The following is a 27,736-nucleotide window of genomic DNA, read 5'->3' on the forward strand; positions in this document are numbered from 1 at the left end:
TGGCTGATCTGTGATTAAACCGGATGGAAACAAAGAAGATTTGTCTTATGGACAAACATAGACATTGTCAAATACTCTTGACCTGTTCTCCTTGACTCAATGTAAAGACCATGTCAAGACAGAGTATGGGGATGTTGAAGTGCATATGGTTGGACCTGTTACATGTATAGGCTCCTAGATGTTCTCTACTATCATAGATAGGCCCTACTACACAATGGTTGACTTATGGTTTATTAGGATCAAGATATTGCAGACTTGATGTGGAAGGTTGTGTCAGTGTATCATCTTCAGAGCATTCACAGTAAGAACAGTTCTTTTCTGCCCATCAACTCACTCAGCTTGAAAATCTGGAAGTTTTTTAATTCCTACAATCATTTCTCAATTAATTTTTGCTAATATCTATATGCCTTGTGAACTTGCTTAGAATATGGATATTCCCCTGCAGAAACAGGAGAATAAAGGTGTCTTAGTGATCTGAGTGGCCAGTATTGCAATATGGATTATACCTGTTTTTTTTAAAGGAGAGTCTTTGTCAGAAGATTGTATTTGGAGTTTGGCGAGGTAGATGATTGCAGAACTGAACAGTGTGTTACCTCTAATCTTTGTTATCTTTGTATGTCTTTTGAGAAAGAGAGTGATGAACTTGTTCTACCAGGATTCCCAAAAGATGATTTTGTATTGACCATTTGAAGAGCGTGCATTGGAATACCCTGATATTAAACTCACTGGAAATAATACAAATATTCAACCATCTCCATTTTGAAAATTGTTAACGAGCGCAGGATTCTGGATTGATTTTGAACCTTGTATCTTCAGGTTCAAAGACTCCTGAGGAACCACTGAACCAGTTATCCTCTCTCAGTAAACTTCAACGAAGATTTGATTGCCCCGAGGGCAGCATTAGACAAACTTGAATCCCCTTGACAAATTTAAACCATGACCTTTAGCGGGATCGCATCTTCTCCATCACACCTGGATTTCATTCCAAGCTAGTTGATCTTCTTTCATTTCCTGGTGAGACTTCATTTTAAATCCTTTGCCCAGGGCCCCTATCTTTCTCTTTACTTTTATTTTGTTGGAGACTGAAGAAATGTAAACAACTGTTGAGTCGTTGCATTTTTATTTTATTTTGAAAGGTGTACATTCAACCTGAAGGGAAAGCCCCCCCCCCCCCCACCTGCGAAGGTGCCTTGTCATTACAATGCAAAACATCATTTTGTTTTGCTACATCAATTTTTTTCTTTTGTTTCTTTTTCATTGTTTTAGAGTTTGTTTGCTAACATCTTTTTTGTAGCAAAAGTGAGGGAAATGGCAGAATGGTCTTTTATAGTTTGCACAAACAAAACACAGAAGTGGACTTCAGCATAATGTTTCTACAAGTTCTGTTAATTGTGACATTCTCCCTTAGTATATGGTGACTTTTCTTTTGAGAGGCTATTCACTTTCTGCAGCTTCAATGAAATATGATAACCCATACGTATTAGGAAAAAATAATATAAAGTTACTTTGGAGAATTGAAGAAAATGAGAAAGCTGAGGAAAATGTGAAAACCAAAGCATTGCTATATAAGGGAGGAATCATGAGAAAAACAAGAGAAATTGGGTGAAAATAATTACTATACAAAACATGATGGAACTCATTCTTGGTACAGCTTGCCCAAAATCCAATATTTGTCTTCTTACTCAGGAGTTATTTTTCTCCCAAATAGCCTTAAATGTGGATACAAGCAGACCAAAATGTGTGCTTCATGCAAACACTTAGAATGAAAGTGGAGTTGACTTTGCAGGGTTGATGGGTGGATGAGTACCTAGCCAAGATATTAATTGATCAATGAATATGGATTGATCCTTCATAGATGGATGTAATGTTAATTTATGGTTCATATGGGGGGAGATGAGAAAAGAAGATCGACTAGTTTTACTATATTTACTCATTTTATTTGCAGTAAGTTCTTTAATTAACTTATGCTTTTGTAGAGTTTGATTCAGAACACCCAATCACACATTATATGAAACTATTTTTTTTTAGCGATGGAAATAAAAATTTCCAAGTGTTACCTTGAATATAGTTATTTACAAAATGCATTGCTAGCAATATGCAAATTGTAAAATAATAATTTTGTTTAGCTGTAAGTTGTTTGATATTGAAACATATTTTAATCCTAATTGTGTTTTCACTTCATCAATATAAATAACAACTATTGAAATATATCTCAAATGCAGTGCATTTTTTCATTTATCTTTTTAATATAAACATTGAGCGATGATATTGAACTTTCTGGTTCATGACCCCATTTTTAGTTTCAAGAAGAAACCAGAGCTCATATCTTTTTCAATGATGATTATGAACATTATTGCAGTTTGGATTGGATGAAATCATCGTCAGGAATCAAAAGGGTTAACCATGAATTGTAGAGAGTGCCTTGGTATAGAAATATCCATCTCCCCATTGACAAATTGAAACATAGTGTTTGTATGAGGAGCCTTCATTCATCAGCTGATCAAGGCAGGGCAGGTCCATAAATAATCACTCTTTTCATTGTCACGACCAAAGTGCTAAACAAACAACCAGCACAGATCAATATTTCATTTCCTACCCCAGTCAGCAAGCAAGAAGACAATTTGATGGACTGAGAGCTCACTGTAACCAAGCAGTTTGTAACATATCTTCAGATACATATAGATGGTAATGTGTACTCAGAGCCAGAAGGCATTGGCTCTGTGTTAAAAGTATATGAGTTAATGCTCTTCTGGCTCTCAGCAGATTTGAAATAGATTTAAGAGCTGAAAAACCTGTAAATTTAATGAAAGGAACATACTAATAAGAATGATATTAGTATATATATATATATATATATATATATATATAGAGAGAGAGAGAGAGAGAGAGAGAGAGAGAGAGAGAGCTTCATCATATCCAAGCATTGTAAGACATATTTTTAGATACAAATAGATGATAGTGTCTGGTCAGAGCCAGAAGGGTGTTAACTCTGTGTAAAAGCATATCGGTTAACAGCCTTTTGGCTCTAAACAGACAATCTGGTGAAAGCCACAATGTTGATGATATAAATGAATATCATATCAATTATGAGAAAGGCAATGATTGAGAAGGAGATATTTTCATGAATAGAGTTCTGGTGTATTTTAGCAATTTCATTTGTAACTCTAGATACAAGTAGATAGTGAGTAGAGTGTGAGTAGAGTGCCAAAAGGGTGTTAAAGTGTGACATTTAGCATCAAGAGCTTATGCCCTTGTTGCTCTCTGTGGATAAGGGGATAGATAAATTGAGTTGTATGAACACAAATTAAATGGAAAGGAACATATGGGTAAGAGTGTTTCTAGGGTGAATTGGATGGACAAACCATAAATGTATCCTTTAAAGTATCCTTGGAGACCAGTTAGTGATGAGAACTCGTGAGTAACTTAGCAGCTTGGGAGATAGCTTGATATATTGAGATAGATAGACACTACAATGGAGGACATGTACATGAAAAACAGTTAATGAAAGAGAAAGAGAGAGACTACTACAGCATTTATATGACCATTGATCTTGTATGCTATTCTGAGGCGCGGGAGAAGTGTGAAACAGAAATGGGAGAACTATCTGAGAGTTTGAATAGAAGGAAAAAAAAGTTTGAAAGAGGTGTAGATATAAATGAAATGATATCTACAGAGAGAGAGAGGGAGGGAGGGAGGGAGAGAGCGAGAGAGAGAGAGAGAGAGAGAGAGAGAGAGAGAGAGAGAGAGGGAAAAAGGGGGGGGGGGGAGGACAAGAAGATTTGATATGGAGCAAAAAGAAAAATTTTGCTCATCATGAGTCATATTATTATTTTTAATGTGTTTCGTTTATTTAGTGTCAAAACTAAATTGTATGCATTAGCACCTGCCCTGGTATGACAGTGCTATTTCTCCATTATCCAAACATTAAACAGATCATAACAAAAAACGTTTTCTTGCATTGTCTGTTGGTGTTTTAATTCATGTCTTCTTTCAGAACTAAACTGTTAAAATCAACATCATATACAAACTTTTTTAACTCTTCAGGTTGAAAATTACCACCTATGTGCAATATTTTTCTTGATAGTTTTTTGCACTTGCTTGTTAGTACTCCACATCTCGTTTCTGACCTTATTTCTTCTTCTTCTTCTTGATTTAGATCTACACTGATTGGGCGAATCACTTCTTAGAGAAGGCAGGGAACACCAATGTTATCGCTGATCTTCAGGTTGATATCGCCAATGGAGTTCTACTATCCCACGTCATTGATGCCGTCAGTAAGTTACCATCAAATATCCTAAAACCCAAGTTAGCCAATATATCATCGCCTCTAAATAATAGTCCAGGGCCGGTATTCAATTCAATACTTAGCATAAGTAAGAATTTTACTAAGTAAATGGCTAAGCTAAGAATTTTTCTTATTCTCATATTCTAATTGCATTTTAGACTTAACCTTACGTAAGACAAAATCTAAGTAAAATACTAACTGATAAGCATTGTGTCATCACACAGACAATCAAAAGTAAGGCGCAATTAATGCGTTGATATAATTGTGCGCAGGTTATAATACTGCGTAAGAAAATCATTTGCCTGGCAATCAAGGCCTCCAAATAATTGGCCTAAGTCTGGTAGGGAGCTAGCTGTCTTAAATATAGGGGAAAATGTCTAGCCAAAAGTTTGAATTGAATACCAAAATTGGCTAAGTATTTTATCTAAGCCATATACTTAGTAAAAAGCCTAAATTTTGTACTTAAGTATTGAATTGAATACGGGCCAGATGACTCAGACACAAGCTACTAATAATTCATGTTTGCTCAACTCCTTTTGAGAATATCTGAATTTGATACCTTACCACAATTTTAGCAAAATTAGCAAAAGCTTAAAAAATGGTATAAATAACAGCTTATACATTTGGGCCTACCACTTTTAAAACTGGTGGGGTCTGGATGATGTAGTACAAAGTGCATTACTCCACTTCTTGTCAAACAGGAGTTTTTACACGAGCTGAAAGAGAGATTTGCTGGCATGCCTTGGGTGTCAAGAAGCATGAACGATAGCCAACAATAAACTAACATTTTCTAAATAAAAACCTTGTCAAATAAATATATTTCTGTTTTTTAAGACTAGGTAATGTATGCAATTAATCATGAACTAGTATTTATGACCTATAAACTGCCGTAGTTATTGACATTTTAAGCAGTATTTTAGAGGCCTTTAGTAGAACTACTTCAGAACTCAGTGAAGTGGAGGAATAACATCTGAGTGGCGAATCATAGTCCTGATCTCTAGACTTACAACCTGTAAGATGTTATATCGAAAAGCTAATATGAATTTCCCCAGGTCTTGAGTTGATCAAATTCTAGGAAAAATCAATTTCATTTGGATTGATAAGTCAATCATTGCAGGAATACCCTCAGATTCGTGATCACAGGTTGCTGATAAGAGATAAACTTTCTCCATCCTGATTTTCTACCTCTCCCTACCCTCTTCTTTTATCACCCTGTAAGAAGGAAAGAAGCCTCTTCCTATGGAGGAAGACAATCAATCTTTCCCAAGATGCTCATGATCGAGGCAATGATGCATCGACCATCATCAATCCTCTAATGTCCTTAAAGGGATTGGGTAACTTTGCCTCAGATTCTGAAACAAAATTCTGGATTTATAGCTCATGCTGCAATCAAAATCATAAACCTTAAAGGTAAAGACCAGTAATGGTCATGCGATTGCATTGTGAAAGAAACGTTGTGGAATCGATCAGAAAAGGTTGATCATCTAGCATCTAGCATCTGCAAGGTTCTGGAATCATCAAAATGATAAGAAATTTGGCCCATTCTTCGTAAAGTTACAAGCACTATACACAGAAAGATGTATATGGGACTACCCTATCTCTCTCACCAGACCATGAGAGAAATAAGTTTACCAAATATATGAATTAGTAGGCGGTTTCCCGGCAAATTTTTATCATCATGTATTAGTCAAAACATATTCTTTCACATGATTGGTAATGAGAGCTTCCATTTCATTTTTTGAAATTGGGGCGTTGCCAATACTGGTCTTTACCTTTAAGGTCAGTTAGGAATCCCATGACTTTTACAAGCCGATCTCATGTTTGATTATCAAGATAGTTATGAATGGAATTCAAAATTTCAAAAATGGTTTTTGTAACAGTATTTAAAACACTACAGTTTTTTTTGGGGGGCACTTCTTGAATATTTGAAGCACAATTTTTTTAGGGCTTCAATATTACACCATATCACAGACACTAATAATGTGTAGGGCCGTGCATCTCAGATTTAACATTGTTAAACAATGCCTTTAAAGGGAACAGATCATCCAAGAAAATATACATGTATATGATGTTGCTCTGTGTACTCAAAACTAGCAACCTTCAAGTGCCTGAAGTTTGCGTAAGTGGTTCAGATTTATGACAGTTTCATGCTGCAGAGTAATTGAATCACAGTTAGACATTCATGTGTATTGAGATGGAGTGAATCTATAGGCTATTTGCTTCAATATTTTAATGTTTTAATTCAATCATCTTGTCTTTCCCCCACAGCTAATGAGAAAGTCGCTGGGATCAACCCCTCTCCTAGGACTACTAGTCAGATGGTAAGATTCTCTCTCAAATACATCTAAGTTTTGTTCACCTTTTTTGTGCATTAATGCCTGTCTGCAATAGTTTGGCCAGGGGATTAGACCTCCCTGCAAGGTCACTGACAGGTGGTTATCTCATCAAATCAGCTCTCAATTAACATAAGAAAAAGGGGATCATGGGGGACCAACAGGCACCTATTAGGCATTGTTTGCTATATAGAGGGCGCAAGTAGCTATATGTAGTGCAGTCCCGGCCCCCCACTCAGGGGTCGGATGACCGCATGCGTGTTGCCAAAATGTCCGGTAAAGGGGTACTTTTCGTGCGACAAAGTCCGGCGCGAGAATTATAAAAAAATGGGGTGTATTTGACTTTTCACCCGGAGATTTCTTTAAAAAGGGGGTGTTTTTATGCCTCCGCCACCGAAGGTGGTGCCGGAGGCATCATGTTTTCGGGTTGTCCGTCCGTACGTCCGTACGTCCGTCCGTCCGTACGTCCGTACGTCCGTCCGTACGTCCGTCCGTCCGTCCCGTTTGACCGTTATCACAATATCTCAAGAACCATTTAAGATTTAAACTTAAGACTCAGGAATAGTATTAATCACCATAGGAAGACGATCTGATTAGATTTTGGAGTACGTAGGTCAAAGGTCACAGGTCACAGAGGTCAACTTATGAAATTCCTTGTATTGAGTTTGTTAGCGCGATATCTCAAAAACCATTTGAGATTTAAACTTCAAACTTAAGGATAGTATGTATCACCATAGGAAGACGATCTGATTAGATTTTGGAGCACGTATGTCAAAGGTCAAGGGTCACAGAGGTCAACTTATGAAATTCCATACATTGAGATTGTTATCATGATATCTCAAGAACCACTGGAGATTTAAACTTCAAACTTAGTGCTAGTGTGTATCACTATAGAAAAACAATCTGATTACATTTTGGAGCACGTAGGTCAAAGGTCAAGGGTCATAGAGGTCAACTTATGAAATTCCATACATTGAGATTGTTATCATGATATCTCAAGAACCACTGGAGATGTAAAAACTTCAAACTTAAGGATAGTATGTATCACCGTAGGAAGACGATCTGATTAGATTTTGGAGCACGTAGGTCAAAGGTCAAGGGTCACAGAGGTCAACTTATGAAATTCCATACATTGAGATTGTTATCATGATATCTCAAGAACCACTGGAGATTTAAACTTCAAACTTAATGATAGTGTGTATCACCATAGGAAGACAATCTGATTAGATTTTGGAGCACGTAGGTCAAAGGTCAAAGGCCACAGCGCACATTATGAATGCAAAAACAGCTTGTGATCGCGTTATCTCAAGAACCGATTGATGGATTCATGCCAAAATTAGGTCATGTTTGTTACTTGCAGAGCCAATGAACTGAGTAGATTCTTGGTTCATAAGGTCAAAGGTCAAAGGTCATGGGCCCATTATGTATGCAAAAATAGCTTGTGAACGCATTCTCATTAGAACTGACAGATGGATTACTATTTAACTCAGAACATCTTGCAGAGCCAATGAACTGAGTAGATTTTATGGTCATGAGGTCAAAGATCAAAGGGTCATATATGTATATGAGAAATTGCTTGTAATCACAATATTCTGAGAACCTGTCAATGGATTACCATTGAACGTGAATTCAATTTTTTTTTTCTGTTTTGGTTTGTAAAATTGCTCTATAACGGAGGCATCATTTTCGACTGCGTGCAGTCGAATTCCATCTAGTTTCTTTTTTTCTCTCATCTCTTTGGACTCCTGAGAAATTATTCCGAATTTAGGGGGGGTACATTGAACATTTTTCCTGATTTAGGGGAGGGGGGGGGGGGGTCTCCAAGGCAGGAAAAGCCCGCGAAAAGCCCGCAAAAGGGGGGTTCGAAAATGTTGGCAGTCCTCAGATAGGGGGTGCATGCTTTCAAAAAGAGGGAACGAGCTTATGCATACCCTAAATAACACTGAGTGGGGGGGGGGGGGGCGGGAGTGCAGTGGGGCTTTAACTAATTACCATTTAATTGTTGTTCGGCATGATAGTAATGACAGCATTAGTTTTTAATCTCAATGTTCTGCCTAGCATTTATAATACATATCCCTAGGTGTATTCATAATGTTAGCATGTAATACTGGTTGTCAACCAATGATCAGATATTCAAGCCTACAGCATATCCAGGTTGAGCATACACTGACCACCAGAGGGCAGCATTCCACTTGGGATACCCCTGATGCCCTCACTCCAAACAGCCTAGTCACATTGTTGATATCACTGTCAATGGATATTTCATGTTTATAGCTATAGATTGTTATTGGCATTAAGATTTTGTGACAGAATTTCATTGTCTATCTGGATTCACCCTGGCTGTGATGACAGTCCCTGCCACTAGAAATTGACTCTTGGATGATTTGTCTTTATTTTTTGTAAATGTTTTAATTAGTGTTATGAGAGTGAGAGGAAGATTGATTTTGAGAAAATGAGAGGAGTTGAGATGGAGGATTACAGATAGAGAAACTAGAAAAGAAAGAAAGATAGAGGAGGGGGGGGGGGGGAGGGAGCTAGCGACGCATAGAGCTTTTAGGAGGGTATAACAAAAGACACACACTAATGAAAACTGGGGTTAATTGTTCATTTTTAAGTACGCTGTAAAGTCATTAATTGAGGAAACGTGCATGAGGAGTCCACCTAGACATTATGGAAGAATGAAAACAACAAAGTAATAAAAGTCTCGCAGATGCTACCATCTTTTATTGCATTCATTCCTTAACCTTTGCTAAAAAGAGGCTATTTTCACTTTTGATAATTCCTGTTTCATATCACAAGTATAAAAAGAGACAATTTGTGATGGAGCCATCATCTTTAATCCCAGAAAACCCTGGAATCTACTCTCTTTTGAAAACAAGACCTGTCATCTTACACAGGGTTGGCATTGTGTGATGGATTTGATTCCTACCGGCCAATCAGGCGTGGGTTTGAGGGAGGGCCCCTTGACTGTGGTTCGGAAATTCCAGAGAAATTAGAGTAGAGGCTTGATGCATGCTGTGAGCCTATTAGGAAGCTGTATGGTCCTCAAGGGTTGAAGGATGTGGAGTGAGACTGAGAGAAAAAAAATGTTTTCCAGTGCCTATTGCTAGATTGGTATAAACAACATCATTGCAAACTCTTATTCTACCCTTTTTATCATGAGGTGTTCAAGTGAAGTATTTTATTGTTGTGTTTGTTTTGTTGTTGCTGTTGATATTTTTCTTCTTGTTGAACATGTTTAGGTAAATCCTGTAAACAAAAATTACCAGGTGAATCACAGATAAGACTTTTATTTAGTGAATGAGGAGAGGCACTTTTTTGAGGAGGTGGGGGAGGGGGGGGGGGGTAACAAAATGAAACAAACAATTATACATATGTATCTGTTAGTGTGCATGGCTCCTATGTTTGATAAGATAAACACAAATTCAGTTTCGCATTTTGTTTTTGGAATCATTATATTAGGTAGAATACATCCTAACAAATTTTTGAAAGAAGATTATGTTCTTAAATCTTTAAACCTGCCTATAATAGGTAGATATAGGTAGAGAAGTGTGAACCATCTTCATCTTTGAAGTCCGAAGAGGGACAGCACTTTTGTCTCAGTCAGGGGTCCCATTTCAAACCAATGGTGACAGGACACAAATGGTGGTAGAGCCCTACCCCCCCCCCCCCCCCCTCTCCTCTTCAATCTTGTAAAAACTTGTATTAAATTTGTGGTATTCTCTCAGCTTGGGGTCCCATTTCAAACCAAGGGTGACGGAACTTTCTCAGCGGAATACGCCTCGTCAAGCCCCCCTCCTCACTAGTGCATGGAGAGATGCTGTTTTCTCATTAACTGGACCTTGCGGGTCGCGTGCCTCTTAGTACCCCTTTGTACCACTCTAGCTTGAAAGGACCTCCTTATTATCCCTTCTTATCCTTGTGAAGATGTGGGTGAAGAAGATAGTTTGTAAGCTGAAGAAGGACCACACAAACAATAATATGAAGGAAGATGAGGGAGAAGGAGAAGAGGGCCGGGAAGGGATTGAGAGAAGGAGAAGAGGGGAAAGAAGAAAAGAAAGAGAAATAGGAAAAGAAGAAGCAGAAGAAGAAAAAGGAGAAAGAGAAGAAGAAGGAGAAGGAAAAGGAGAAGGAGAAGGAGAAAAGAGTTAAAGAAAGTCACATGAAGAATCAAGGTCTAACCTTGTGAAAATGGATGTATACATGTATATGATCGATATGAAACTATCTTGAAAAAACGTATGAAAGAAATATAATCAAGACAAACTGACCTTGTTTTATACAGGCATACATTTAGATATTTTCACCAAGTAGAGAGGATATCATTAATTTTCAGTCATATTCTCATTTCTACCAGTCTCCTGACAAATAATTGACACGTGGTATTGTAATTTGATACTACCCCTCCACGTGCCGTGACTTGAGAATGAACTTCATCGTTTTGAGCCCAGAGGGAGGCTAGACCTAGCCTCAATCAAGCCAGTTTTCAAAATTAATACAAATTATATTGATAAACAAGAAAGTATTTATGTCTCACAAATATTCTGTAGTGCTGTGCAGGAAAACTATGAGGTGAAAGGAGTTTCCTATTAAAATAATAATGGAAACTCTTTAAAAAAAAAAAATACATATCCACCTAAGTAGTAATCTAAGCATCTTGTAGTGTACTATTATCCCAGTCATTTGATTCAATTAATTGTCTGCACTTACAGTGCTTCCACTCCACACAGGAGTATTCTTGTCACAATTGGATTACAATCTTACCAGGTTCCATTTAAAACATGGATGGAGAGAGGCAATATAGATAAAATGCCTTGGTTTTGTCAGAGCTCCGCGCCCATGACCTTTGCATCCCCAGTCAAGTGATCAAACCGCTCGATGACGGACAAGACACCTCCACTGACCTCTATGAGAGCCTTGATATGAGACTAGTTCACAGTTTGAACTAGGAGTAGATTAGTCCTAGAGGCATGTGTGTACACACATCATCAACAGATCAATTGATTGTGTACACCAGATCAGAGCTACTCTCCACCTATTTCATGATTACACATGGACCTTGGAAACATGCCTTGTCGCTTGGAGGAATATATGAAGCCGGAATATATACATGTAACTGGAATATATAACTGGAATATATAATTGGAATTTATATAACATGGCAGAAGAAGGAATTTATGCAGAGTGTGAGGTGTTTGGTGTAATCCAGTGAATGATCGTATAGGTAATGTAGTAGTAGATTACAAAATTTGCATGTTATCTGTAAAAGCCTAGGGATGTAATGGTATAGATTGTGGATTAATGTCAGATATAGATCTTATGGATAGGGAGGGAGAGAAAGAGAGAGAGAGAGAGAGAGAGAGAGAGGGCGGCATTAATTGTCGGAACAAAATGGAAAATGAATGAAGAGAGTTAGAGAGAAAGACACACACTATACAATTGAGAGATATAGTGACAGAGGGAGAGAGAGAGAGAGATAATAGAGAGAGAATGAGAGAGAGAGAGAGAGAGAGAGAGAGAGAAAGACACATACTATACAGATTGAGAGATATAGTGACAGAGGGAGAGAAAGAGGTAACGAGAGCGAGAAGAGAGAGAGAGAGATTGAGATAGAGAGAGAGAGAGAGAGAGAGAGAGAAAGAGATCAAGACACATTTAAAGAAAGGTGTTAAGAATGGCCCTAGGTGGGAAACAAGGGAATAACATGGGACAATTAAACATACATGATTAGAGCGGTAACTCTGGCAGCAGAACAAACACGTACAAATCAAGTGCCAAAGAAACAATGAGAGGGAGAGAGGGAGTTAAATGTAAAGACAGGCATCATGTAGCTTAATTTACATAGACGGTGGAGCTTACCAGAGATGGCTAAACAGACAAAAATAGAGAAAGAAAATGACACACAAAGATATAATATAAAGAAAAATGAGAGAGAGAGAGAGAGAGAGAAGGGGGAGGGGATGGGGGGGGGGGGGGGGGGGGGACCTCTTTAGAGTTTATAGAGAGGTGTTAAGAACAGGGCTTAGGTGGAAAACAAGGGGTTAAAATGGGACAATTAACATACAGAATTAGAATGATAACTCTTGCACACAGAGCTTGCAGAAAAAACAACTGATAAGACTGTTTGAGAAAAAAATAAAATAAAGTGCCAACAAAACAATGAGCGAGAGAGAGAGAGAAAGAGGCAGAGAGAGAGAGAGAGAGAGAGAGAGGAAAGGGGGAAAAGGGGATGTCGAAGGAGAAAAGGGAAATGGAGGTGGAGAGACGGGGAAACTAAATAAAGTTTAAGTGTCACACTACAGAATGGTTGGGAAAAGGAAGTCTGAAAAACATATTCCCTTCCTGTGTATCGTAATTGTATCATTCACCTGTTCAGATTAGTTTCCAATGAATCAGTGTCAACAACAAAAGAAGACCATTTCTACCATACTCTCTGCTGAAGATATTGCAATATATGGAGTTATATTTTTATATGACATTTGCTTTCTTAGTAGTCATGTAAACAATTATCAACCATCAACCATCAATTTATTTTATGTATGCTATTTTTTAACCATAAAAAATGAAACATGTACATACAAATGAGTAACATAGTAAACATAATACGGTAAAGGACACCCTTAGAAGCAAATTGCTTGTGGTGGGGCCTTAAAAAGAAAAACAAACTACACATAAATTATACAGTTTAAAAACTTTAAAATAACATGATACAAACACACATGCACGCTTACACATATACATACACACATACAATCAAAATATCCTCCTCTGCTCAAACTATTGCAATGATTTGAGATGAAGCTTTGTTGAGGACACTTTTTAATAAATGATACTGTGATTTATTGTGAGCAGATACAATGTGTTTGAGCCTCTAACAGTGTGTGATATTAAATATGAATATTTTCTGCAAATTAACGTCTGTAAAAACAAAATGCACCTGTTCACTAATAAATGAGGGTGAAGAAAATCTATAATTCTATCAGCTCTAGGGGAATAAATGTGGCTAATAAAGCGATGAGTTGTTATATTGTATATTATTGATCTAAAGTCCGTTTTGTGTTATGGTATCTCTCTCTAAGCCCAACCTTGTTAATTACTCTATTATTGTTTGGAATCATATAAACATATGGTAGCAGTATTATTGATTTTATTTGAGCGCTGTGGTGTAGCACTAACCAACAAAGATAGAGGTTGTGTATGCAACAAATTCTAATCGAACAAGGACAAATGCAATCATTTTTAAATAGACTAATCATCAATACAATAATACTAGGATTCTTACAATAATTGTATTTTATATGTTTATCCAATTTCTTCATGGAATTTATTCTCTTATTTTATTCACATATATGGTAGGCTAAGAGCCAGGAAGGTTGGAAGTTATATACTTTTTACACAGTATTAATACCCTCCTAACTCACTACAGATAATATATGAAACAAATATTTACTTCAGTTGTTTTAACAAGCTTTTAACTCTGAATCTTCTTCCAATTACAATGTATTCATATATTCCTGTTTTTAATAAACCAAATAACCTTCAGGCATCCATTCACCTGATTTAAGTATACACTATATAAACCTTGCATGAATTAACTAAAAGGTTGCAGGGTAAGTACGTTTTGCTCACCGGTAGTACTCCATCATAGCCATAGTCTTGTGTCAATGTTTCAGTGATATTTTTAACAAGGACATTTGAAATTGTCATTGTTTTGTTCATGATATTTTCATCCAACTCTAAAACATGCATTAACATTATATACATGTAGATAATAGGAATTAGTGACTATTGTCTATTTTCTATAAATTTGAACCGGAGTATAGTGTTAGAAACATATATGTAGGTCTAGAGTACAACGTGACCATCAATCGGAGAGCCTTTGACCAAGGCTGTATTGCTCTCCAGTAAGAGATGGGTAAAATGGGGTAACAACGTCAGTCGCCGAGAGCAGAAATTACATCAAGCGTTATAAATAACCCAGCTGCATAATTTCCTCTCGTGTGTGATGCCTGTATGCTCTTTCATGTATGATCTTTGATGCGATGTCATTTTGGTGTGTGTGCGTCGTCGTGGTGTGTAGGGTTGTCTTATGCTAGGTACAGCTGGATGGGTTTTTATTACATGTTTATTTTATTGATGGCTTTGAGTCATGTGGTACATTATTTTTCAATCTTTAGTGTTGAAATGGGTTTAATTTTATTCATCGGGAGTCTTATTTTGTACTCATCATTTCCAATACTGCTTTAATGAATATAAAATGAATTAAAATGTGTCGTGACTAATGCCAATATTTTGTTTTCATTTGGGTCAGGTAATATGCCCATTTACATGGGAAAAAATGCTTTGTCAAGAAATTTATTTGGAATATCTGCCTTCTGCTTTTATTTTTCAAATTTTGTTTATCATTTTAACGGCTAATTGTTCAGCTGAAAATGGATAATGACAATTGAATCCTGGTATCAATTTCATGTCAACAAGGGAGCAGATGCTTTTAGGTGATCGCTTTGTTTTGAATCGCTGTTATCTTAAATCAATATTCATTTATCAATTATTGCCAACAAAATATGATAAGCTAGGATTAAACAAACAGCTGAGCGTCTGCGAGTTTCAAAATTGTTCCTTTTTTGTGAGAGTCATTCAACTTTGCAAGCTCTTACTGTCGTCTCTGCCAGTAAACACAAACCTTTAGACTTTGTTTAACGTCAAAATAGACCAAGAGGGCAGAGAATAGCTGTAACCGTTACAGTCTAGTTTTCAAATATTGAATCTTAGGACTCCATCATGTTTTTCTTCTTTTTGTTTTAGTACTTTTTATGGCGAAACCTTAATTATGGTATAGAATTCAAACTACTATCTGCTGGGAGACATTTAAGGTCATTAACCCTTTTGATTCAACAAAGAGTGACATTTAAGACCCTTCTAGCATCATCTTAAAGACAGAATGTTTCTGAAGAGTATATTTATTAGCAACTGATTTTGTCATTGTTGATGTTTTTGCTAATGGATGTACCAGTGTACATGTATCATACCCATATACTTTATGAGAAGTCTCGCATACATGCACAATTTTCTTTAAAATTGAGACTTGATTTTTTTTTTTTTAAATTTATTTATTTTATTTTTTTTGTTTTCCTTACAGATAGAGAATATTGAGAAATGTTTAGGATGTCTAAACTCTAAAGGCGTAGCAACTGATGGTCTTTTAGCCAGAGGTGAGTGGGATTTTTCCTATCTTTTTTTCGGGCGGAGGGTGGGGGCTAATTGATCTGATAATATTTTCAATGGAGTATTTGACTATTTACAAGATCACTGATTGTGTTATTGAAGTAATGCAACTTTTTTTAAACGATCAAATTAATCTTATTGTTTTTTTTGTATTTTGTTTATGATCATCATATGATCCTTTATGTATCTCTTCTTTTATAGTAAACATTACATTCCACCCATTTACATGTATTTAGTTTACTTTAGCTATGTCTATAGCATTCTTATCATTATTCCAAACTGAAACAATATTTCTGCGATACAACATTTATTTACTCTGGCAAAATTCAATATTGGCTTCATTTCATCAAAAGATGACGAATAACGGCTTAGGTTTCTTGTGAATAGTTAGTTGTTCATTGTATGGAATAACAACATTTCTGAAAAGAACACTGTCCCACCTATTCAATTCCATGTCGTGTTTCTATCCCATTCAGATCTACATCAAGGTAACCTCAAGTCCGTCTTGGGACTCTTCTTCTCCTTGTCACGCTACAAGCAACTCCTCCAGCAGGAGGATCAGGAGAGGCGCAAGAAAGCTGCTGCAGGAGGCGGGAACACGGTTGCCCAGCAACGAGCGCAGAATGCAAAACATGCTCAGGTGAGGCGAGAAGACAACGTTTGATTCTATCTCAATCGACCTCTCTGGAGGTTTCCTACCTGTGATGTATAAATAACAAGTTGCATAAATTCTACACACGGTGTATACATTATTGAGTAATGTGCCTAGTACTGTAGTAGTGAAGGCTAGGTTATTGCCCCCAATACAAAGCTCTTGCAAACACTGAGCTTGACAGTTATCACATAATTGCTTTTTTGTATATAATACCAAGGCACACAGATATGCTTGTACAGTATATATACATATACAGTATATATATTTATATCTGTATCTGTTGAGTTATACAGTTAATTGTGATAATAGCAGTGTGTTAGTAAGTATAAAGTGAACCTGATCACTTTTCTCACTCTCTCTCTCTCTTTAATTGATTGGTATACATGTTAACTTTCTTTAATTTCTACATAATGTGACGTTAATATCATTGGATCATGTGGCTCTTGCTTTGGAAAACAGAGACCACCTAACTTTAATTAAAAACAAATGAAGGAATATAAACTAGATTGAAACTAAATGCTCTGCCTAATATCCCTGTATAGGATCGGCAAGTTCAGTTTTGCTTGAGAAATATATCTCCCAATAACAAAACTTAAATTTTGTATGAAATGTTCAGACTTAAAAAATGATGATACAATTCTAGGCTCCTGTGCCCTGACTACCCCCTCCCCCTCCTTCATCCTACCATTACCATTTTCCCTGTACTGGGGTGTTTCACAAAGATCCTAAGTTGAACTTATCTCTAAGTTGGTCTTAACAATTTAGGAAAGCTATTAGCATCTTTACAAATATTTTGTAAAAGTTATTTTAAAAGGCTTGAGAGGCTGATTCAAATCATTCATATTTTCTATTATCAAGAAGATTTCATGTTCTTGATGTGGAATTTATGAAAAGTATCAAACACTAGAATTTTCGCTTTTGAATGTATTTTATTTTTAGACTACAAATGGCTCTCCTTAATTTCTAAGTCCGACTTAGAGTTAAGTTCAACTTGGGATCTTTGTGAAACACCCTCCCCCTCCCCCTCCCCCCCCCCCCCAGCAGGTGTTATATGTATTTGCTGACTAGACCAAGGTGCACTGAAGTCAAGTATAAGATGAATATAAAAGGTTTTGGGTGAATAGGTCAGCTCAGTAAACAGCTTAGTATCAGTTCTTATGTTGACTGTGTGGGATCTATAAAGGTGTTATTTCCTTGTTGACAAACAAACAAAGACATCACTAAATATATGGCAATTTCTCTGTTAAATGTCATTCCTGGTTTAAACAAGGAAGACATGACAATGATATGTAGTCACTGTTAACCTTGGGAATCTGTAGCTATCACATACTTTAGGCCCAGAGCTCTGTATAAAGGAGTTCTTTATGGAGTCAAGTTTTTACATCAGATGGTCTTCAGAGAACCATGTATACTTTGTAAAGATTGAACATTGAGCATACTTGCCTTAGCCCAGTATTAAGTCTAGAATCTACTTTGGGATATGCTACTGTTTTTAAGATGTCCTTGTTTTTCTGTTATTCCTGAAAAGGTAAGATATGATAATATATACTTTAACAAAACAAAAATTAATATAGTTTTTCATTATTGTTACTGCATCATTTTTTGTATTTATGTATTATTATAATTATGTATTTTTTTTTATATTTTTTTAAATTTATTTATTATTATTATTATTATTTTTTTTTTTGGGGGGTGGGGTGGAATGAAAAGAAAAAAATTAAAGCATGATGCATTTTTATAAATTAGAAGAAGCATCAAAGCTCTTTTTAAAGCTTGTATACATACATACATGTATTTAGCTGTGTGTACATATAATGTATATCCTGGAAAGTCAGGACACCATTTAATGTTTACCCTTGATGTCACTGTCATTGTTTCTTATTTGGAGAGGAAGAGGAAGTAGAAGATAGTTGAGAACCATGGGGGGAAACAGGAAAAGGTTTTGTCCAGGTGTGCTTCCCAGGTAGATCTATTCTGATGGAAGCTATATGAGTTATGTATAAACAGGTATTGAATGCAGTATTAGGGTACAGCATATTCCAAATATGTGTGATAGCAAGTATGAAGTCGTGTATGCATTACTTAATTGAGGACGAATTTTTGAATATGTATATTTGTTAAAATATAAACTTGTAGGTCACTATTCCTTTTCATGAGTAAGAGCTACCACTATGTCTATTGTGAGCTGAAAGGACATTAAGTGAAAAGAGTTAATATCATTCAGCCTCTCAAAAGATTTTGTAAATAGGAATCTTTTTTTTTATTTTTGGCATTCCTCAATAATGCATACTACTACATTAATTCATTGCCTGACTTTCATAATTGCATAGTTTTAATAAAAGTTATTCTCATACACTATATCTCTCTTCCTATGTATCAGCCTCCTCCACCGCCACGTCCAAACGGTCACTCCAAGCCCTCGTCGGCCCAACTAAGAGTAACAGGTGCCCGTCTTGCGGTCAGGCCTCAGGCCACGGTCAACGGAACCTCTTTGTCCTTTGGGGAACCATCATCGATCAACTCATCAACCACCAGCTTGTCAGTTGCCTCAAACCCAACCAGAACTCAAGGACGAGCTATACCCAATGGGTCAAGTCGAGCCAATGGAAACAATAACAACATAGCTGGACAAGCAGCATCAAGAATTAATGGCTCGTATCAAGGAATTAACAAGTCGTCTCAGAACTTGACCAGTGGTGTCCAGAAACAGACTGAACGACAAGTCCATGTTGGGGCAAGTAACGGCGTAACGCAACAAGCGAAGGTCGCCCCAAACCAGTCAGTCAGACGCGTCGCACAGAGCGGTGCAAGTAAAGGTAGAGAGGCACAGAGTGCAGGGAGAGCAGCGGCAAGTTCGGGAAGAGCAGCCTCACGGTCGCAGTCTCCTCCTTCACATGTCCATTTGAACGGGGCTAATAATCAAAGCAGAGGTCGAGCGACGCAGGAAAAAGAATCGACCCGTAGCACCAGTCAGCAGAAGTCGGGACGGGTGACACCCAATCCGCATACGTCAGGGCGCTCCACTCCCAACCCGCACGATAAGCTCGGGCAACCTGCCCTCAACGGATCTAGGAACACTGTAAGTGTTGATCAGCGCAGAACAGCGGGGCAAGGTCCGAAGCAACGTTCATTATCGCCCTCCGAACAAGCTCCTTCGAAACCCACCAATCACAGTACAGTCAGTAGCTCCAGCAGCCACGGGGCTAGAAGTCAGAGCGGGGCTAGTAGCTCCGGCTACCATCACTCATCCGGGCGATCATCCGGCGGGTCAGTGACCAGTATGCCCAAGCCTCAGACAAGGCCCAGCCATGGGGCTACGAGTACTGCGGGGGTTGTACGGCGGCAGCCCCCAGCCGGCTCATCCTCACAAAACTCAGGTAAGGATAGAAGGCATGTGGTCTTTGAAACATCTTCTAGAAAGTAAAGTAATGTTTGGCTGCATGTAGGCAAGACTGTTGAAATGGCCGGCAGAGAATCAATCTTAGTGACATGTATGAATGCATGAAATTCAATCTGAGATACACATGTATGTATGTATGTATGCATTGTTGTGTTATTTTATGTGTTACGTAAATGAAAATCAGAGTTGCATTTTGGTGGCCATCGAACAAGTTCTTTAAAGACACAAACTGGTACAGTTGTGTTGGAAGTTTTGCTTGGAATTAAGAAGTGAAGTTTGAAAAGTTGAGCCGCCAGCCAATTCTCTGAGGAAGCTTAATAGAATCTATCCTTGTGGATATTTGTATTCTTCTCTATATCCTTTTTGTCTATAGCTGCAAACTCCTTCATATACTTCCTCTCTCTCATGCCATCAATTCTTTAAACTTGACTGTGTATCCCCATGTTTTTAAAGCAGGAGTGACGTATTTCTCTTCAAGTTTATTTCACAATGAATCTTCTTTCAGAGACACCTCTGTAGGAACATACATACCTGTACTTCCATATCTTGCATATTGAGTACAGCATACTCCCTGTCTTGAAAAGAAGAAGAAAACATGTCTTGTTAATTCAAAAGACGTAATTCTTGACAACTTTTATCCTTCTTCACTCAACGTTTGCAGGCAATGTTCGTAGGAAAGGTAAACCGAAAAACAAATATACTCTGCGTGTATATACCTCACACTATAGTTTTGTATATTTTTATTTAATCAACAGATATTCAACCTTATTTACTATATAGATTGAATGACTTTTTTTCACTTACAACTTTTTTAATCATGTTCATTTGTTGCCAGTTCAATTTTGCTGATTTTGATCATCACACACTTTTGACATTTTCTTTCCCAGTTTTTACATTTGATCATTTCTTCTTCCTTGTATTTTGAATTTTGCATGCAGTGTGCAGTGAATCAGAGTCTAAGCAGGAAGTGCACTGTTTGATTGTCCATGTGAATTGGTGTTGCTCTATCATTCTAAATCTTAAGAAAATATGAAATATTTCTTCTTCTCTTTGCAGCATGTTCTTTTTTATTATTGAGAAGAAGAATTATAATTAATTTAACAGAATCATAAGATATCTTCCAATCTTCAAATTGCACATGAACAAATTTTCACCTAAAATAAAAAATGAATTGTCCTCTTTAATTTTCTTTGAAATCTGACAAATTTTTATAAGAGGGTGATTTTGAATGGGCAAAGATGAGTGAACATGCATTGATGAGCATTAATGCCCTTTTGTAACTAATTCAAGCATGGAATAAGCAAGAAACCTGGGAAGTGTGTCACAAAGACTAAGATCGACTCTCAGTTGGACTTAACTATGGCAGACCATTCATGCCGCTGGTTGCTCTCACCATTATAGATTATATATATTTCCTTCAATAATGAATTATAAAAAAATGTAGATTTCTGACCATGATTTGCACGTCCCTTGAGAGACTAATGCCAGTAAATGGTTAGAGAAAACAGTGGCATGAACTGCCTGTCATAGTTAAGTCCAACTTAAAGTCAATCTTATTCTTTGTGAAACACCCCCCTGTGTGATATCCTAGACTTAATTATTGCGGGTTGGTTTGCTGTGCCGTGGGCTTTGCATTAATTAACGCTTCTCATTTTCGTAATTGACTTTCTTATGTAAAATAAAATGATATCATCTTAGACTATGAGCTTTGGTAAAGCATCAACAATGAATGAAATGTAATGGATTTAAAAATAGTTTGCAGATTACTTAACTACATGTACACTGTATGATATAGCCAATTAATAAAGACCATGTCGCCCTTTGAGTACTAAGGTAACTCGGCTCAAATGCATAAATGTTAAAAATAATAATCTATCACACAGATGTAGAACCACATTGTTACTTTATGTTACCTCTGCTTACATTCAGATATGTAACAAAAGAACCTTTAATCAACAAACATCTCTGACATAAAGCTACCTAAACCAGAGATAAGTCTGGGCAAGAATCTATGAAAAATGCAATTTTATCAAATCATATTTAACGGGCCATGGGGCAGGAGGCAATGGTCTGTATTTTTAGATTGCCTGTCTTTAATTGATTCCCTTATAGCTAGCATGCATTGCAGAATACATGTACTATAAAGAACTTTATTCAAGAAAAATGATAATTAATATAGTGCATTCCGTTTGATAATATTTGTCTTTATAAACAGGTGGTCACTAAAGCGGGTTTGAATGAACTAGATTCATCTAGATTACTAACCTAATCCTAACTTTGCCCAAACCCTATCCTATACCCGTACCCCAACCCTGAATCCACATTCCACATCAAGATTTAATCTGAGTAGGACATATATGTGAACTGGTGGTTAGTACCACTTCACGTTGCTTGTTTTTGCCTGGTTGTTAACGTGCATGGTGTGCGGTGATTAATTAAGAAACATTGAATGATACTAACAGTCTCCATTTTTGCTTTATGGAACAAAGCTACCACTAAACCTGGGAACGGGGCAAAAGGTAAATTATTTCTTGTTTGTATCTTGGGTATTTAGAGGAGAAAATTATTCAGCTTTGTGATTGGTATATCATTGGCTTCAATCTCATTTTATATGAGACTACTGTCAAGCTCTGACAGAACTTGAGAGCTGTGCATTTCAATTTTGTTGTATCAAAAAGATTGAAAACATTAATCTATTAGGTGTTCTGTGCACACACAACGTTACAAATATACTGTTTTGTAAAGGAAGAATTGAAATATAAGTAGGAGAAAATGTAAGAACCATTAATGCTACGTTGTATACAGAGTAAAGATGACTATTTTTAGCTTCAGATCTTTGTACAATCACGAAATATATCAATAGAATTTGACATTTAAATGTTTACACACACCAACAAACCTAGTGTTTGTTCAGGTTACAGGAAACATACTGGTTTCCATGAATTGACAAAGTCATTGAAGAGAGAAAAAAAGACAATCCCACCGCTGCCACCAGTTAAAGATAAGACCAGTTCTGGTCATGCGATTGCATTGTGAAAGAACGTTGTGGAGTCAATCAGAAAAGGTTGATCATCTAGCATATAAGTATTGGTGTGATTCTGCAAGGTTCTGGAATCATCAAAATCATAAGAAATTTGGCTCTGTCTTGGTAAAGTTACAAGCACTGTACACAGAAATATGTACATGGGACTACGCACATGTGCGCAACACGTGCGTTATATCTACCCGGTCCAAATAGATATAATAAGTTACCAAATATATCAATTAGTAGGCGGTTTCTCAGCAAAATTTGTATGATCACATATTAGTCAAAACATATTCTTTCACATGAATTGGTAATAAGAGCTTCCATTTCATTTTTTGAGAGGGGGGGCGTTTCCAAAACTGGTCTTTACCTTTAAGAAAGGCCATAGAATAAAGGCATAGAAATCTTCCCGGGATAGTTTGTGTGAATGAAAATAACAATTAATCGTCTGGAAAATTATAAAAGATCATCAGGCTACAGAGACTTGAGGTGGTTTCTTCAATAAACAGTTTATTTAAGATATAGAATTACTCATCAAACGCGTTATTACAAATTAATTAAATCATCATACTTTTTAACCCCCCCCCCCCCGAAAAAAAATTAGAAAAATCCAGAAGTTATCAAAGAAATATTTGTAAATATATATATATATATCTTTCCAGATTTGTGTAGTTATCATTTTCAAAACAATAATGCATTTACCTGCTTTTTAAAAGATGTTGCTTCAAATATGGGTATCCTCCTTGCCTTGATATTAGGTTAATCTATTTGTAAGTGTAAAGCTTGGGTGATTTCTCATTTAGACACATTGTGTTTTGTATGTTGAAATGCATACTATGCTTTATATCATATGTTTACTCTTGTTTATATTAAAAACACAAAAGCAATGGTGTGTTGCAGTCATTGTATGCAATGTTTCATTGCCAAAAGTTTTCATCATCAATATGCTCAATAGAATCGGTCTGATGTTGTATTTAAAACAATCATGACAATTAAAAAAGGAAAAGAAACTGCTAGTGTTTAGTGGCTTTTCCATCACATCATGCTTCTGTACTCATCTTGTATATACATCATTACAGCATATGAAAAGCCATGTGTATTTTGCAAGGAGTAAATGATCAAGTTTGTAGACTAGGCATAAACTTGAGTTTTGCAATACTAGCATCTCATTTGAGATTATCTGAAGTCAAATTCAATTTTGTGGAAATATGAGTGTTTTTTAAAAATTGATTAACAGTGAAGCTATTATTGGTTAAAAGCTTTTGGGGCTTTTGTAGCAAAGAGTTTATATATCTAATGGTTAATAAGGTAGTGATTAAACATTGAAATGTTCTTGTTGCCAACACGTCATGTAATCAATATTAGTTTTGGAAATGGTAGAGAGTATCAGTGGGCCCTCTACTGCTTGGGCTTGTACATGTAGAGGCCAAGGGTGATAGGAAAATGTTATAATGTATCAATCATTTAAGCCTATTCTGCACTGTATGTTGTAGGAAGATGACCATGTTCAATGTCTTTTATTTCCAGGCTCATTCTTTCATTAGTACCATGTGCTAGTCAGGAGTGAGGTGTCATTTCCCTTCTTATTGTTGGTAAAGAACATTATGCTTTTCAATGGCAGAAATGTAGTGTGTTTTTATCATGTATGGATAGAGGGACTGTTATTACAGCAAACCTAACAACATGCCAAACAACAAAAAGTAACATATACACTTTTGCTTCTTCTTCTGCAGGATCAAGCAGTGCTCGAAGCTCTTCCTCCGATATGGGTTCCAGGATCCCCACCCCCAACAGTGGTCCTGCTGCCCCTAGGGGCGGGGGACTCAAGGCTCCAGGACAGCGTAATTCCATCGGTGCCTCGATTAGCAATGATAAGAGTCGAGGCCCCTCACCTGTTCCCAACTCACATGGTGGGTTTGGAAGGAAAAAAAGACATTTATATTAATTTTAATTACTTTTGATACAAGACAGTAAGTGCTACAAAACATGATGAATAACTTTCAACAAAGACATACTGAAACTTTGCACTCATCAGAGTAAAATGCATGAGGAATTAGGAAACTAGAACAAAATGTAAGTAGGAACTGAAATTCAATTATTTGACTAACCTAGATGCATGCTCTTCTTTTCTTGCCTGCCTGTAAATTTAGATTTTTTTTCTTAAAGAATTAATGGGTAATTTTAAGTCGGGAAAAGTAAACAAAAAGAGAATACAGTATGCATGCCAAAATCTTTTAAATCTTATTAATTTGTGTCCCATTTAATTTGATTCAGGTGCAATACCAGGATCCAAGAAGACATCATCATCTCAGGTCCACCAGTCTTCATCAGGCATCCCATCTACCTCATCTACCTCCAACATGAAGCCTCCTGGCTCCGGTCTAGCCGCACCCCGCTCCCAGACCAGAAGCCCCTCCCCTGGCATGGCATCCAAGGGCGGAGCAGGGTCCTCATCAAAGCTTGATGCTGCATCAAAGAGCAAAGCCAGGTCGAGTTCAGTGCCAGCTGGCCAGAAGGGTATTCCAACCCCTAAGAGCAGTGCAGGGGGTGCAGGCAAACCCCCTCTAGCAGCAGGTGGTGGTGGTGGTGGAGACAAGGCGGGGTCGAAGATACCCCCTGCAAACAATGGAAAGGGCTCCATGCTGACCAAGCTCAAGATATTTGGGAAGGATGGGAAAGGGCCACCACCAGCCGCTAAAGAGAAGGAACCGGAGAAGCCAAAAGATGCGGTCGTCAAGAGTAAACCTGCTCCCGGGAAGTCATCGATAGCAAAACCATTACCCCCAAAGAGAGACTCATCATCTGGTAGGCAAGCTGCACCTGCCAAGAAACCTGCTGCAAAGGAATCCAAGTTAGCGCCTCCAAGCAAGGTAGAGAAGAAGGTCAAGGCAGAGGAACCTGTGCCTGAGAGCCATGAATCCCGCGTTGCAAGAGAGAGAACAAACTCTAATGGGGCTGTATCGCCTGGCCTGACTTTGGGGTCTAGTAGCCCCAAGAATGCTCTCAAGGCTGTGGCGCAGAAAACAATTGGAAGAGCCTTTGGTGGGGCCAAACCAAGGACTTCCCCTAAACTAGGTCACAAGGAATATGTGCAATCTGATCTCAACAACAGTGACTTGAGTGATGAAGGCTCTAAGTTGCCGATGCCAGAAAGCAAGCTGAAATCTAGATTGCCATTACATAGTGGGGAAGGTGATGGAAGCGTAAAAAGCGATATATTAGAATGTGGAAAAATGAGCGGACTGAAAATGCCATCAAATAAAATGAGTACTAGCAAGGTTAAACCTGTGCAGACAGTCACAAGTCAACAGCATGGAGGCCCTAGTGGTGCCTCACAGATTCCAAGTTCAAGGGGAATTCCCAAACCAGGTAGCACGCAAAGGTCAGGACTCAAAGCCCCTGGTGCTACTGCTGCAAAGAAAACAGAACCCACTCCGAGCAGCGAGAAAGAAAGTGAGGAGAAAGTAACTTATACAAGGGGTGGTGCGTACAGTCCTGTACCACCAAAACCTCCTCTACAAACTGAACCAATACCAATACTAGATAGTGAGAAAGCCGTTGTAGAACCTAGTAAGTCCCCTGTGGTAAAGACGCCGTCTTCGGGTGGTCGTAACTCCATAACCACATCACCTAGTCACAACCGTTCCCCAGCTAACACAGCAACGGTTGCGCCATTCAACTATACTGGAAGTCGGCCCCCATCCAAGGACTGCAGCGACACGATAAGCATTGCTGCGTCTAATGAGACAGACTCGGCCAACGGCACTCCTATCCACAGCCAGATTAGTATCTCATCCACCACGAGTCAGTCTTCAGAGAACAGTGTCATCTTCCAGCCCAAGATGGAGGAAGACTTCTGCACAACTGTCTACAAGAATGACAAGGCAGTCACAACCTTTGGTAGTACGCCCAAGCAACAGCCTCGTGTCCTCAAGTCCATCCCAGACGTCCAGAGCTCAAGCGATTACAACGTGACAGTCATGAACTCGCAGGTTGGTGCCAGGCCCTCGCCGGTGCCGAACCGTGCGACTAAGGAGACAACCTTTGGTGACAGCATCACGACTCAGCTGAAGGAGCCTTCGCCGGAGGTGAGGCAATCTCCGGATATGCCCAACTCTCATCGTACCTCCAGCTTGACCCGTCGAGGCTCCTTAGGCTCGACCTCCAAGCTCAGGAGCATGTCGACCGTCTCCATACCCACAGAGTCTACCAATGATAGCACCGTCATGACAACCAAACCTGATGGCACCTACCAGCCTCTCCTTAGCAAGGGCTATCTTAACTCCATGCGACGGACCTTCTCTAACCGCTCACACCTTAATGACCTTCAGTTCACAGATCAAACAAATCAAACTCTCATCGATGACTGCAATGACTATGTGAGTGAGGATATAGCCAGTGGCTACGTGAGCGATGGCGACATCTTGCATCGCTCTGCAGGCCTTGGTGATATAGGTAGCGGTTACATGAGTGAAGGAGGAGGTACGCTGTATGCAAGGCGTATTGGGATGTCCTTCAGAGTGCATGATGGGATGGCCGCTGTACGAGAGTATCTCTCCAAGTCCATGGACCTCAGTGACGAAGAAAGGTAAGAGACCACTCTGTAATCCCCTTTTATCTATGTTGTTTTTGTTGTCTACTTTCTTGTTTGTTTTTGTTTTATTTGTGTAACTATTTGATATTGTTTTTACAGTAAATATTACATCAGTTTACTCAGTGACTTCAGCTGATATCAATTTCGGAGCTACCTTCCTAAGCCCCAGACTATATAGATAGATACCTGCGCTATACAAGACATCATTAAAGTCATTCA

At 37.9% G+C, this 27,736-nt stretch overlaps 1 protein-coding gene across 3 annotated transcripts; it reads left to right on the forward strand.

Annotated features, from left to right (window-relative positions):
- Positions 1-307: 307 nt before the first annotated feature.
- On the forward strand, positions 308-27,736 carry LOC105441946 (neuron navigator 2). Of its 3 annotated transcripts, XM_030988077.1 has the most exons (9): positions 308-1,014; positions 4,157-4,274; positions 6,554-6,606; positions 15,758-15,830; positions 16,320-16,483; positions 18,879-19,875; positions 20,560-20,577; positions 24,657-24,833; positions 25,198-27,735. In XM_030988077.1, exons 3-9 carry the CDS (start codon positions 6,604-6,606, stop codon positions 27,513-27,515), a joined length of 3,750 nt encoding a protein of 1,249 aa, XP_030843937.1. In that variant the 5' UTR covers positions 308-1,014; positions 4,157-4,274; positions 6,554-6,603; the 3' UTR covers positions 27,516-27,735. The 3 variants fall into 3 exon arrangements, with proteins under 3 accessions (XP_030843937.1, XP_030843938.1, XP_030843939.1); XM_030988078.1 differs by lacking the exon at positions 20,560-20,577; XM_030988079.1 differs by lacking the exons at positions 308-1,014; positions 4,157-4,274; positions 6,554-6,606; positions 15,758-15,830; positions 16,320-16,483 and adding an exon at positions 17,725-18,026 and having other exon boundaries at positions 25,198-27,736.

Source organism: Strongylocentrotus purpuratus, unplaced genomic scaffold (assembly GCF_000002235.5).
Source record: "Strongylocentrotus purpuratus isolate Spur 01 unplaced genomic scaffold, Spur_5.0 spur5_scaffold_17, whole genome shotgun sequence".
NCBI lineage: Eukaryota > Metazoa > Echinodermata > Echinoidea > Camarodonta > Strongylocentrotidae > Strongylocentrotus > Strongylocentrotus purpuratus.

Bases quoted from the DNA above. Each gene is read 5' to 3' on its own strand.
- LOC105441946 (XM_030988077.1), top strand. The intron at 15,831-16,319 runs GTGAGTGGGATT...TATCCCATTCAG, and splicing joins TGATGGTCTTTTAGCCAGAG to ATCTACATCAAGGTAACCTC. The intron at 24,834-25,197 runs GTGGGTTTGGAA...AATTTGATTCAG, and splicing joins ACCTGTTCCCAACTCACATG to GTGCAATACCAGGATCCAAG.